The 13,240-nt window shown below is 41.5% G+C and overlaps 1 protein-coding gene across 19 annotated transcripts in view; it reads right to left on the reverse strand.

Moving 5' to 3' along the window:
- Positions 1–5,076: 5,076 nt before the first annotated feature.
- The window catches only part of LOC130181551 (regulating synaptic membrane exocytosis protein 1-like), a 105,052-nt gene continuing 96,888 nt past the window's right edge, over positions 5,077–13,240 (reverse strand). For 18 of the 19 annotated variants that reach the window (XM_056395853.1, XM_056395842.1, XM_056395843.1 and 15 more), the window contains 8 exons: positions 13,067–13,227; positions 12,736–12,950; positions 10,555–10,587; positions 9,271–9,436; positions 8,667–8,779; positions 8,439–8,540; positions 8,014–8,153; positions 5,077–7,592 (listed from right to left, as the gene is read on the reverse strand). In XM_056395853.1, the coding sequence (XP_056251828.1) occupies positions 7,374–7,592; positions 8,014–8,153; positions 8,439–8,540; positions 8,667–8,779; positions 9,271–9,436; positions 10,555–10,587; positions 12,736–12,950; positions 13,067–13,227 (1,149 nt within the window). In that variant the 3' untranslated portion in view covers positions 5,077–7,373. The remainder of the gene's footprint in view (positions 7,593–8,013; positions 8,154–8,438; positions 8,541–8,666; positions 8,780–9,270; positions 9,437–10,554; positions 10,588–12,735; positions 12,951–13,066; positions 13,228–13,240) is intronic. The other variant, XM_056395839.1, reaches the window with a different exon arrangement.

Genomic DNA, 13,240 nt, shown 5'->3' on the forward strand with positions numbered 1-13,240 from the left:
GCTGAGCTCAAAGAGGGGTGTGGTGCAACCCATGACTACTGAGGACTCCTAAGACTGAAGGTGAGCATGTTGGTGTGCTGGTGTGATCCCATAGTAAGATCCTCTCTAGTTACTGTTTGTTTTCATTCATAACAAATCGCTCCAGATGAATTAACGTCTTCCTCATGAGCCTCCCAGTTAGAGACGCTGCATCGTTCTAAAATGAGGATTAAACTCACAGTGTGTAACTTCTGCCTCAAGGGGTCTCTCAATCAAAACAATAAGAAAAGACGATGTCGGGTGAAGTCATGAAATAGGGATCATGGTTGTTGTCTTCACCACCATTACTGTAAGCTCCTCCCGGTTTGGATTCCTGCGGTGTCTGTGGTTCATGAAAAACCAAACAGACCTGGTGATTCTAACCATTAAAAACACAGAATAAAGCAGTTTGACATTTAAAGTCAGTGTTTGAGCGACGCTGTACGGAGGACAGAGACTCAGGGAAGAGTTGGAGCTGAGATTGATGCTAACCTTTGTTCTGATTGTTTCTCTGATAACTTATGAACCAGACGTTCAGCAGGTTTTTACCAGCAGCTGAATTATCCACAGAGGTGTCCTCCTCTCCATAACAAACACACCAGGGGATTAAAACCTGTAGAAACACCCATGAAGCAGTTTCACTTAAAAAATCAGTGACTCACCGACGCTCTTCAGTGACACAGGACAGGACGTCTCCAGCAGCTGGGAGCTGAGCTGTCTAACATTTCCTCAGCTTGTTGCTCTGATAACTTCAGATCCAGACGTCCGATGACTAAAATATATAGTTAAAAACCACCAAGGTGTAAAAAGTGCATGTGGCTTAAAATAGATAAAAGTCAATCTTGAGTTTCTGGCAGAAAAACACAACGCTGACGCATGCACATAGTGGATAGGATGTCTTTCACAGGCGACCAATAAAATCATTGTGTTTCTCTGGTTTGAGAATTGCTAGAAACATTTGTGATAATGTAAGAACACAACTCCATAACATATAGAACATTGGTCTAGTTGTTTATAGATATTTTAATGTGGAAAAGATACAGATTTTAACTTGAAGAGATTCATGTGCTTTAGATTGCAACATTATTGCAGTTAAAAGCATAAGTAACATTTTAGGATGGGCTATGTCTAATACCAGAGCAAAGAACGGGCACCTGCCACTGATTAAGGCAAACCTTTAGTAACCTACTTTTCAAAATAAAAGTAAAACATGCTTTGCAGATAAAATAGACCTACATGTCAAAAACAATAAAATAATAGAAATGATTCAGACGAAACCAAGAACAAGCAAAAAGAGACTGGGCACAGGAAGTTTCAGAGTTTCAGTCTCCTTTAAGCTTTGCCACTTAACATTAACAAGACACACTTCACTGTATGTCATGATTCTGGGAGTAAAAAGAACCATGAAGTGCAATGAGCTCATTACTGAGTACTTAAGAGTAGCCCACTCCAAACCTGCTGTAAGAGCACTTCAGTGACAGGAAGTCATGGGAAGGTGTGACCAGAGGGATATTGGTCACAAATGACAGTTACCACAAACACTACTATATAGGTTAATATAGGCGAATGTAGAACATTTTAGCAAAGTTTTGTGTGGGAGACATTAGTGTCGACTAAACCCAAGAAATGTCCAAGGACGAACACCTCCTCCCATGGCTGAAAGTCTTACCAAAGTCTAGATGTCAGGGGAAAGTTTTGGGAATGACAATCAAGTAACAGTTTGGCAATGATGAACATTTTACTTTTCAGTTCATAAATTTTTGTTCTGACACTTCAGCGTCATTGAATGTGACCATTTCCATGCCAAAAAAAAAGTCATCGTGTCCCCACGACTGATCACCGGAGACAACAATCACTTTGAAACATCTCTACGGGACATTAAATCTCTCCACTGGAACTGAGAGTAATCAAATTCATTTTCACATCAGGATTTCCAGACTGGTGAGGAGGAGTCTTCATCATTTCAGAAGTGGGCTACTCTGACAACTCTGATATGTTAGTAAAAAGCCAATATGGGCGTCACTGCAAATCAATACAATATTCCTAATATACTAGATAAAAAAAATCAATTCTGGTACAAGATACAATTCTTCTCAGTCATTCTGTAATCTGTAAACTGAATTCACGAATGGAGATGATTTGCGTTGCTTATTTGTGCATCTGAAGAGTCATAGTCCAGTTCAGAAGACATTAAAAGCCCAACCAAAATGATTTCAAATGAATGGGACTTTACAACAGAGCCATCAGGTTTCGATCCTCCAAAAGATATGAAACTTAATCTGATTGGGATAGGATATACCCATCATAGGGATCAATTAAACAAAACCTGTAAGGGGTGGGTAATTCAGTTCACTCCGTTCACCACAAGATGGCACTAAAGATGTTTGCATCATGTTTCTCATGACGATGATGTTTTTAACCACTGATTGATGATGGAGGCTATACTTCACATCATTGATATTCTGTCACTTGATGTACATGGTATACTATGTGAGCTTGTGTGGTGGTTTATCTTTCACATTATATGTTTATATGTATTTTTTGTTGCAGGGCTCTGTGTGTGTGTTTCCTCTGAGGGATAATAAAGTTGAAGTTGAACCTGAACAGTTTATATTTTATGTCGCCATCTTACACATGTTTAGGTTATATAAGAACAAAATAATATTAAATGTCACATATAAACACCATGGGATATGACACAAACAACTTTAAACGCTGAAAAGTATAGACCTACCTGAATACTGTGACACACACACACACACACACACACACACACACACACACACACACACACACACACACACACACACACACACACACACACACACACACACACACACACACATCAAATTTGAAGCAAATGAAGCTAACACACTGCTTTAAACTGGTAGTTAAAACCCCTGTTGTATACAAGACAAAGTTTCCCTCCACGAATCATTTGAAGTATCAGTTATTACACATTGTTTCACATATTTAAACGAGCTGTAATTCACTGGATAGCTACAACAAACCCTGGTTGATTATGGAAACAGGTTTTGCACTAAATGCACATTAAATGTGTTTTGCATTGGTCGCTGGAGGATTGGTCAGTCATTTGTCACAAAAAAAAAAAAAAGGAATGTCATTAAGGTTCATAAAATGTGTCACTTATTGAACACTTGTACTTCCTTTTCAGTACGAGCAGATCACAACCTCAGGTAGTTTGAAATAAAAAAAAAAGGTTCCAGTGTGGAAAATACTTTCCTGCCACTGGTTTTTAAAGTATCTTTCAGCATATTCTGCAAATTTGAAGATTTTTCCCTTCATGATGGAGATTATATGACTAATTAAATGTTTTTTGATATGACTGATTCTCAATTGCAGAGAAAAATGCTGAGTGAGTAAATGACTTAGTCTGAGAAAATTCTTCCTGACTTTCTGTGCTCATTATGCAACGAATAAGCTACTCAACATGTTGTTGTGTCACTTGATTAAAGGAAAAGACGTAATGAAATCACTTCTATCCCTGCTTCATGTTTTTACATTTCCACTCTCTCTTTTTCTATGCTTTAATAATTTACCATTCATGAGCCTTAGGAGTCCTGTTATTCTGTACACAATGTGTGTATAAGTAATAATGCACTTCTATGCAAATATGGATCATGTGTCAGTACATGCTTTACATTGTTGTATACAGTTTTTTTGTCTCGTAACATTGAGGCTATTAATCAATATCAACAACAACAAAAAAGGAAAGAAAATGTGAAGGAATTAAAAATGTGAGGAACAAGCTGAGATTTGGTTCATTTTTCTGTGACGGCTCGACGTGGATGGGGAGAGGTTATCTACACCTCACTGTGGTGTGTTGAACTATTCAAAACATTCGGTTTGTCTGGAACATACTGATCTGTATATAAAATTTTAACAGATTTCTTGGCCTGGAACACAATTTTACAGTACACACTACATGTACAGTAAAGGTATTACAGAAATTAGTTATCCCTAGTCACACCACAAGGTGGCAGTGGAAGTCTGGGATGACAGCAACAAGGATCAGTCTAAATTTAAATGGAAACTAAATATGACTGAGGACTAGCACAAATGTAGAGCCAGTAAATGAAAAACTGTTCACTATCACCTGGAGTCAGTTATCATAACATTAAATTATCAGCAGAGGATAATTTTCAGAAACATATCCAATCCTTTCATCATACAACTTCAACCAATGTAATATTACTCACCTTGATGTGTCATATACAAAGTGTTTTCAACCTAAAAGCCAAAGGTTAAGCAATATTATACAAATGAATAATTGTGTATTGCACCTCATGCAAACTTTATCCTGTTACTTTAACACTGCTTTCTTGAGACTCCTTTCTCTATTCGATTTGAACCACTTCTGAAACTTTTGTGATGTCACAACAAAGCCGTCACCTCCCTCAGCCATACCCAAAGCCCCGCCCACCTAGACCCACCATCTAACCTTGCAGGATTTGGTTCTCTGAGTGTTTACTTGAAATCTGCTATATTTTTTCGTAGATCACTCAAAGAAGTCAATCAGAAGAGAGGCTCAGAGTCTCCTGTCCTCTGATTGGCTCACCAACCTGTTGTTACTAGAGCTCCAGAGAGAAGCCTGAGAGAGGAGATGTAAAACTACACTGAGATGAACCACAAATATATCTTCTTATGGATCAACACTTCAAATAAAACACAGGAGCAGTGTAAAATATGGACCTTTAACCAACAGCAATACACACCTACTGAATGATTGGAGTTGTTGCTGAGCGGGGATAAAGGTCCAGCACATTTACATGTAACTTTGTGTGAATGGTGGGAAAACAAGACAGGAAATACTGCAAATCATTTTCCACTGAATCATCTTTCTTACCTTCAGTCATAACATGTGGATCCAAGAACAAGCTGGAAAATGGCAAGTTCATAATGGTAAAGGGTTTGTATGTGTTACTATGAGCACCAGCGAAAAATAAAAGGTCACAGCCACATTCTCCACGTTAAATGAGGCTCTGGAGTCACCTGCTTCACAATAACTTGAGACCACTCTGTTTGAAAAAGCCATGATCTTCTTCCACACAGTCTTTTATTTGTAAATAATAAAAATGAACTCTTGAATATAAAACATACACATCAGTAGAGCCACATCTGTTATACAAACAAGAACTGTTGCAGTGAATACTTCGTCTTTTGTCTAGAATCGTGGTATGGGAGTGGGGAGCCATGGGCTGTAAACAATCAGTATCCCTGGAGTAATACTGACAAAGGAAAGGGCAGTCGGCCACACCGCCAAGGGTTTCAACAGAAACATCCGCAAAATATGTCTGCAAAACCAGATTTCTCCTTGGTTTTAGAAGTCCAGTCCAAACCAATGGTAATAATAAACGGGGGAAAGGGGGATTCAAGGAGAAGAAAGTAAACTTTGCTCTAATTGGTTCTGCTAATTTTCTTCAGCTGGGACAAAAATAAAGGCCTATTATAGCGCCCCCTTGTGGCTCGGTGCCGCTCAGCAGCCCGAGCGCATCAATAGGACGCAAACTCCCCTCAACAAGACCAGGAATGTTTGTGTCAGCAATGTTTTTTTTTTTTTTTTTTGTTAGTTCATATCTTTAAGTTTAAGCCGCTCATCCTGATTTGTATGTACAAGGTGTGCATGTGTGTGTGTTGGTGACGGGTGTACAGTCAAATACACTCTTTTTATATTCATATATCTATATCTTTATCATTTCTGTCAAACTCATAATGATACTTCATATACATTTAGCTGTTATACACACATTCTCTATCTCTGTCTCTAGCCCCGACTGTCGTAAACTACAGTTTAGACACCTACATCCTCAGATACACCGGGGGCTCGAGTATGCTCAGTACTACAGAACAGCACTGTTGTTCAAAGGGTTCAAAGAAAAACGGAAACAAAAGAACTTTTTCCGGAGACTTCCTAATATGGATATTTAGACCCAGAGTGGTAGGCGTGGCCCGGGTGGAGTTGACCCCCTCCCCCCACTGGTCCGCTCCTTGTTAGGGGGCGGGGATGGCTTGGCTTTTCTCGGTTTGTATTCATATTCAGTACGAGCAAACTGTACAAGAACATGCAACATACAAGCTGGCCTAAAAGTATGTGGAACTAACACACATAGTCTAGTCTTTTTTTCTGTTTTTGTTTTTTGAGAATTGTTCGTTAATTTGTCTCGTCTTCGATTCTACAAAAAAGTATAGAGAACAAAACAAAAAAACGAAACAAACGGAACAAAAGAAACGTGCATGCAGCTTGGGGCCGGGGGCGGGGCATCCCCGAGTCATGCTGCTCCCTCCTGCAGGGGGAGTTTGAGGGTTTAGGAACGGGGAGAGACGGGGTAAAGGGGTGAGGATCGGGTGAAAGGTGTTCGGGCGAATGTGACCTGACCTTTATCGTCGGCCTTTGGCGCACCATCGCTCGAAAACCAAACATACACGTACACAGAGGGAGTCTGCACCTTATGGTACCATTCTGAACTCTAGGCAAAACAAAGACGTAAAAAATGATTCCAAATAAAAACAATTAAAAAAAAAAAGCAAATTGTTAATTTGGCCTCTATTTTGTTTCCTCTTTGATTAGACAAAGAGCAAAGTTTTTTGTTTGTCCCAATAAAGGAGTCAAGCTCTTCTTGTGCTTGCTTTCATATCTCACAACAAGGCTAAGAATGTGCACGTGCTTGTGCGGCCTCCCTTCACCTTAAGACGTTATCAAACTGTGCCAAACCGCTGCCCCTCGCGCTCATCTGCTTCAAGTTACCATGGTAACACTGGTAGGGACGACAACCAACCTATATGTGGCGGTACATCTGCGTCAGTTTGCTACTAACTCCCACACATTGTTTAGACTACTCATCCCCGTGACCTTACAGTAAGCTCTACTCTGATTGGCTGGGGCGCTACTGGGTGGAGGACTCCACTTGGATCGAGTGCTCTGATAGGGGCTGCACAAGAGAGTAAGAACAAAGAAAAGGAAGAAACAGTAGAGAGAAGTGAAGAATGTTGGACAGAAAGCTCTACTGCTGCTGTCGGAGGAGAAAACAAAGAAAGCAAAGCTCTGAGAACAAAAAGGTGTAAGGAGGAAGAAGAGGGAAGGTGTGAGACATGATTGTCAGACTCCAGCTAAGCTTTGATTGGCTAGTTCTGTCTCTCCCTCTCTCTCTTTCTCTCTCTCATTCCCTGTCTCTCCATCTGGCTTTTCATTGGTTGACCGAGGGCTTCTTGGTGTCGTTCTCGGGGGCGGGGTTCTCGCCCTTTTGCTCAGCTGTGGTCCAGGAGCTGTGGTCCATTATTTCGTCATTTAAGGGATATTTGGGGGAGGAGGAGGGTTTGCGGCCGCCATCCGGTCACTAGGACCGAACGCCTGGCGGCGGTCCTGAGCTGTCCAATGACGTCTGAGATGCCAGTCGCGTGAGTGGAGCTAATGTAGGGTCCACCAATGAGGATGGCGGAAACAGTTTGTACCAGCCAATAACCGTGCTTGAGAGGTCCAGGTCCTCCAATAGGATCTGTGCTACACCCATGAAACATTTGTGGTCCAATCGTCCGTAGTCGCCCCAGACTATCACCTGGAGCAGGGAATGGTACATATGGGTTAAACTAGTGAGCATCGAGTGAATCATTTCTTCTAGACTGGCAAGCAAACAGATGCTAATGCTAACGTTAGCTATGTAGCAATAGCAAAAATCCTTTGAATCTGAGTGTTTTTTACTGGTAAGTCTTAAGGCATGTCTTTAGTTGATCAAACCTCAAGTCCAAGTCTACAGCTCTGCTATAGAGACAATTATAGAACTAATGTGGTGGCTTTCACTATTGCACGACATTAATCAGAATAAGTTTTTTATTCAGTTTTTTATTGGACATTCTCATTAGAAAGTGAGTAGTGATTTTTTTGTTACTAGTTACACCTTCCCAGACGCCCACAGAAACACACACACACACACACACACACACACACACACACACACACACACACACACAGAATATTACCTGAAGCACCTTGCCCTGGGGACTCTCCTCAAAGAGCAGGTGCTGCTGGTAGAGAGGCTCCAGAGTCTTTCGTGCAATCTTGGTTTTCTTTTTGGCTTTACAAGTTCCATTATCCAGCAGGTACACCTTGACGTAGGGAGCTGGGGATGGAGGGGTGGGGTTAAGAAGGAGTAAAATAAGAGGAAGAGGAAGGACAGATAGAAAGAGGGAGGTCAGGAGGAGACATAAAGGGAGATAGGGAGAGCAGAGAGAGTGGGGGGAAGAGGAAGAGGGAGGCACTTTGTTGGGTTGGGCATGTGTTTGAATTTGATATTTACGTAGGTCTGAGTAAAACAAGTGAATCTCATGAGTTCAGGTTGCATCAGGCTGAATTTGACTTTCGCTGTGTCATCAAACGCTTACAGATATGAGTGAGTGTGTTTTACCTGGGAGGGATTTGGAGCCTGGTTTGGGGGTAAGGCCTCGTGCCCTGATCACCTCCACTTCAAGCTGGCCTTTCTTATCCATCAAACCAATCTGGACATCACCTGTACAAATAGGAGATTCATGTTAACATACAAAAACTGATTATGCAATTATGCAATTTTTTTCTGCAAATCAAATATGTAAATGTTGCGTATAAAATGTGCTGTAGACCCGGAGCTGTCACTCACCCATGGCAGGTGTTGCCAATGTTTGCCGGCCCACCAGCTGACCAGGACCTAAACCATCCAGGAAGTCACTGAACTGACTGTCGGCACCCAACCGCATCCCTGAGAAGATCAGACTGACACACACACACACACACACACACACACACAAACAAAAATGATTCCCTGACTTCTCCACACTATACAGCACAGCACAGTGCAGTGCCTGGTGATGTCATCAGGGTTATATTGGCTATGGTTCAGAGCTTAATGAAGTTATATCAGAAAGTGACTTCATTAAGCTGTAGATGTTAAAGTTTCAGTGTTTTCTAATTGTTTTCCGTCAGGGGCGTGGAGTGTGAAAGCAGGTTTCTCAGGCGGGGAAGATCTAATAAAACTTTTGGTTGCATTTTGGGAAAAGTTGAATTCAGTGTTTGTGGAGTTTGAGCTGTATTACGGACTAATAGTTAGGATATCTCTTTTTTAATCTGTGTCATGCGAGTTCTCCAACTTTAGGCAAGTGCAGTGTGCATGATGGAATCAAACACAATCACTTAATGCACCTTGGGACAGACAATCGACTGTTTGTTCACATGTAGTTCATATGCTGTAGATTGTGTGCACGTACTTCCCCTCAGAGCTGTAGCTGTTCATGCTGCCATCAGTGGACTCTCTGCTGGCCTGCCGGTTCATGGCTGAGCCTCCCCGTGGATACTCCACCGCCATGCCCGTCTCCACGCTCCTCTGGATGCTGCTGCTGCCGCCCTTACCCGCCTTCTTACCCGTTTGCGTCTCTGTGGCAAACACAGAGAAGAGGCGTTAAGCCACCGTCTTTATGTGAGATTTAAACCCAGACGGTCGTCAGTTATCAGGCATCTCATGTCACACCTACCCAAAACCGTGATTAGAAATTTAATACTAGGTTACAAGTTTTTGAAGGATGAGTTGACTCTTTTACCAATCATACTTTTTGTATCAACTCTGACAAGCCTGATAACTATAGACTGAGCAGGTCAATCCATGCAAATTAATATCCCACGGTGACCTCACCAACATCTTTAAAAATCTGAACATATAATAAATAAAATACACAACAAATACATTCATATCTTCAGGTTGCTAGGATACAGCTTTGTTGAGATGACCACGTTTAATTGGAGTTTTTTAGTGTTAAATTACTTATTTAGGGAGGTGAGGTCACCGGTCAATCTGCTTGTACCTTGAATGTTTAGCAGGAATGTAAAGGTAAAACTGAAGAAGACTGAAGACAGTGTACATCCAACAATAAAGGCAGAGTTCAGCTCTTTTTAAAAGCCTGCTGTTTTTATCATGAACACTTGACGTCTGTTGAGATTTTACTGAAATTAAAAAAAAGTGCTTAATAAAAGGCAGATACAGAACGTAGTCCCCAACACTGTGAACTACTGAGACAATAATGTATGACACAGCCGGGCTTCTTGTAGAACTGAACCAGCCTTTAAACATAAAGGTGAGAGGAGAGGGTGGAGTCAGGAAGCGTACCAGAGACAGAGTTCAGGAAGGGCTGGAGATGCTGGGGATTTCTGTCTTATCTAACAAAGCTTCTCTTCAACTGATTCTCTCTGTGGCTTCCTGTCTGCCTGAGTTTGGTCTATCCTGTCTGCACGTGTGTCTCTTAAAACTTATGAATGAACTTATTCTATAACATTACTCAATACAATGTACATCTAACAGCTGCTATTGAAATGATGTAACCTTGTAAATGTTTTTCCTCATATATAATAGCATGCTGTTTAGGATTATTATGCATCTATAAGTCTTCATGAGCATCACCTGAAATCATCTTACTTACAATTTACTTTTCTTCTTGTCTTACAGTGTCTGACTGATTGTCTGACTGATTGTCTGTCTGTCTGTCTAACTATTGCTTTACCTTTCTGTCTGTCCACCGCCTTACCCGCCGCTTCTGAAATAACACACACAACAACAACAAAGCCCATAAACAACAACATCAGAAACAACAGCAACACTGGATACACCCGTAAACCTGTATGAATGTGTTTACCGTGTTAATTCATGTTACCTAGTGGTTCTTGTCTATCTGCGCTGAAGTCTCTATGTACAATATCCATATGTGTGTGGGCGTATGTCTGTGTGTGTGTGTGTGTGTGTGTGTGTGTGTGTGTGTGTGTGTGTGTGTGTGTGATTTAGACCCCCTTTGACCAGCGGCCATACTTGATAAATATTGATGATCAGAGCGTAGTCGAGGGAAGTTCTTAAAATGGTCTGTCTGACATTAAAATAAATTACTACGTAATATTAATTCATGATAGAAATGTAAACTCCACAGTAGTTGTGATTTCTTGGTATAAGAAAGTGATGAGTGGGCTTCAAACACACATATATGCACCATACGACAAGAGCCAACAAGACGCTCACATAAAATTACCGAGCTGGATTTAAATGAGTGACATTGTTGTCAAAGAACGTGTGTATAGATCACTACACCATGAGATGAGACAGATTGTGATGACAGCAATGGACTCTAAACATTATTATTCTCAAATTAGTAACCAGTGAATGACTTAATGACCTGGAAAAATTAACCATTATCAATTATTGTGCTGGTGATCAGTACGACACTGTGACTACAGGAAAATATGAATTATTTTAGCGGCCTCTTATGTCTCTAACACCCAGTCCACAACAGTGGGAGTCAAGGGATCCAGTGGAGGAGTGACACCCCCTCTGGATTTACCCCAACAGTATTACCAGAATCAACACAGAGGAAATTTGAATGTTCAGCAAAATGACCAGAGATCAGGTGTTTTCAGTTTCAGAAAAAACAATAATGAGATATAAACTTTTCTAATCTTTGGCGCCCACTATAGGCCAAATACTCAACAGCAAAGATTAGAGCTAGCATCTGAGCATGTGCACCATGTGAAATTGATCTTAATGAGACGATTTAAAAAACGTTCCAACAGGGATCCAACAACTTTTCCCCGTGCTGCAGTGATGTGGAAGTGTACAACAGGGTGTGTCAGTACAGTGTGACATCACTGCTGGGTGCGGTTATATCTTACATCTAACCACACCCAGCTACACCAGTTTGTCATGACTCCTGCCCCAGTCCTTTTTTGGCCATTCTTCCAATGTCTCCTGCCATTTCTCCATCCAGCCACCAGGTGATTCTCCCTCCTGTCCCAGTCACCTGACTCCTCACACCCTCATGCACACCTGTTACAATTTCCCTCAGCAGTAGAATTTGAAACTGTCTGACTTTGGTGCCCCCCAGTGGTAGTATCAAAAAAGACACTGACATCTACAGCCACGACTACATCCTGTGATTGTCTCATTTCCCCCAAAAAGGCATGTGCCGTTAGAATGATTTGAATATGCTGTACTCACCTAAAAAATGTACATATAGTAGTTTCAACAAAAAGTTTATAAAATCACCTTTCCCACAAAACAAGCTGCTTCAGCTTTGCAGAAAATAATAAGCATTTTATATTAATCTTTTCCTGTTGTCCATCATCTGCCAAAGGCAAAGACTCTGGAGGGCAGCAGCACAATATAAACAGACTAGATGCTGTTAGAGGCGGCCGGTCTCCTTGGCAGCAGTATTATTTATTCACAGTAATTACACTAATGTCCTAAAAATGATTATGATAAGAGATTCTTAGATGAAATGATACACACAACAACTTTCACTGTCTATGGGTGGTTATATCAAGTAGTTTAGGCCAAAATAAGAGGCAATTCTATTTCTATGTAATACCTTTCTATTCTATGTTCTACTCTATTCTATGTAATTTATTTTTCTACATTACTGTATATTACATTGTGGTTAATAAGTGAGTGTTCAGTAGATATGTGTTTAGAGATCTGCTTTTGTGATGCATGACAGGAAGTCACAGTGCTGGAGGGACGAGTCAGATTTCCGGGTGGATACCAGAGACGCACAGTGCTGATAACAACAGATTATAGATCAGTCAAAGGTAGAACTTCACCCAGGATGTCTCTGATTCTACTTGCTTATTTGTGCTTGTTTTTCTTTATCTCTCTAAGTGTGTGTTTGTATCCGACTCAGTCAGTCAGTGTGCTCCCTGACCTGTCTGGCTGAGTTGCGAGGTACTCCGGCTGCGTCTGGATGGTAGGATGGCAACAACACGTTGGCTTAGGCTCGAGCGCCGCTTCTTGATCCCGCTCCCCAGGCTCCCCAGCGCTGTGTCTGATTGGCTGCCATCGGCGTGCTCCATGCCGTAGATCTCACCACTCACGCTGGTACTCTTCAGCATGTGGCGGCCCGTTGCGCGCATGGCCCGGCTGATCATTCACGAGTTACAAAATCAATCACATGATGTCATTCAAAACTAAGTTTTTATGCAAACATGGGCATTCAGTGTGTTTTTGTGTGTGTGTGTGTGTGTGTGTGTGTATACCTGAAGCGTCCCCGGGGTCTCTCTGACTGGATGGACATGTAGCTGGTGCTACTGATGCGAGAGGCACTGCTGGTTCGAGAGATGGCTGACACGTCACTGACATCACTGTCTGAGGACTTATGGGAAACATTTTCACTGCTCCTCCTATGATCTTTGTAGAGCTGCACAGGAAAC

This window comes from Seriola aureovittata, chromosome 14 (genome assembly GCF_021018895.1).
Source record: "Seriola aureovittata isolate HTS-2021-v1 ecotype China chromosome 14, ASM2101889v1, whole genome shotgun sequence".
Taxonomy (NCBI): Eukaryota; Metazoa; Chordata; class Actinopteri; order Carangiformes; family Carangidae; genus Seriola; species Seriola aureovittata.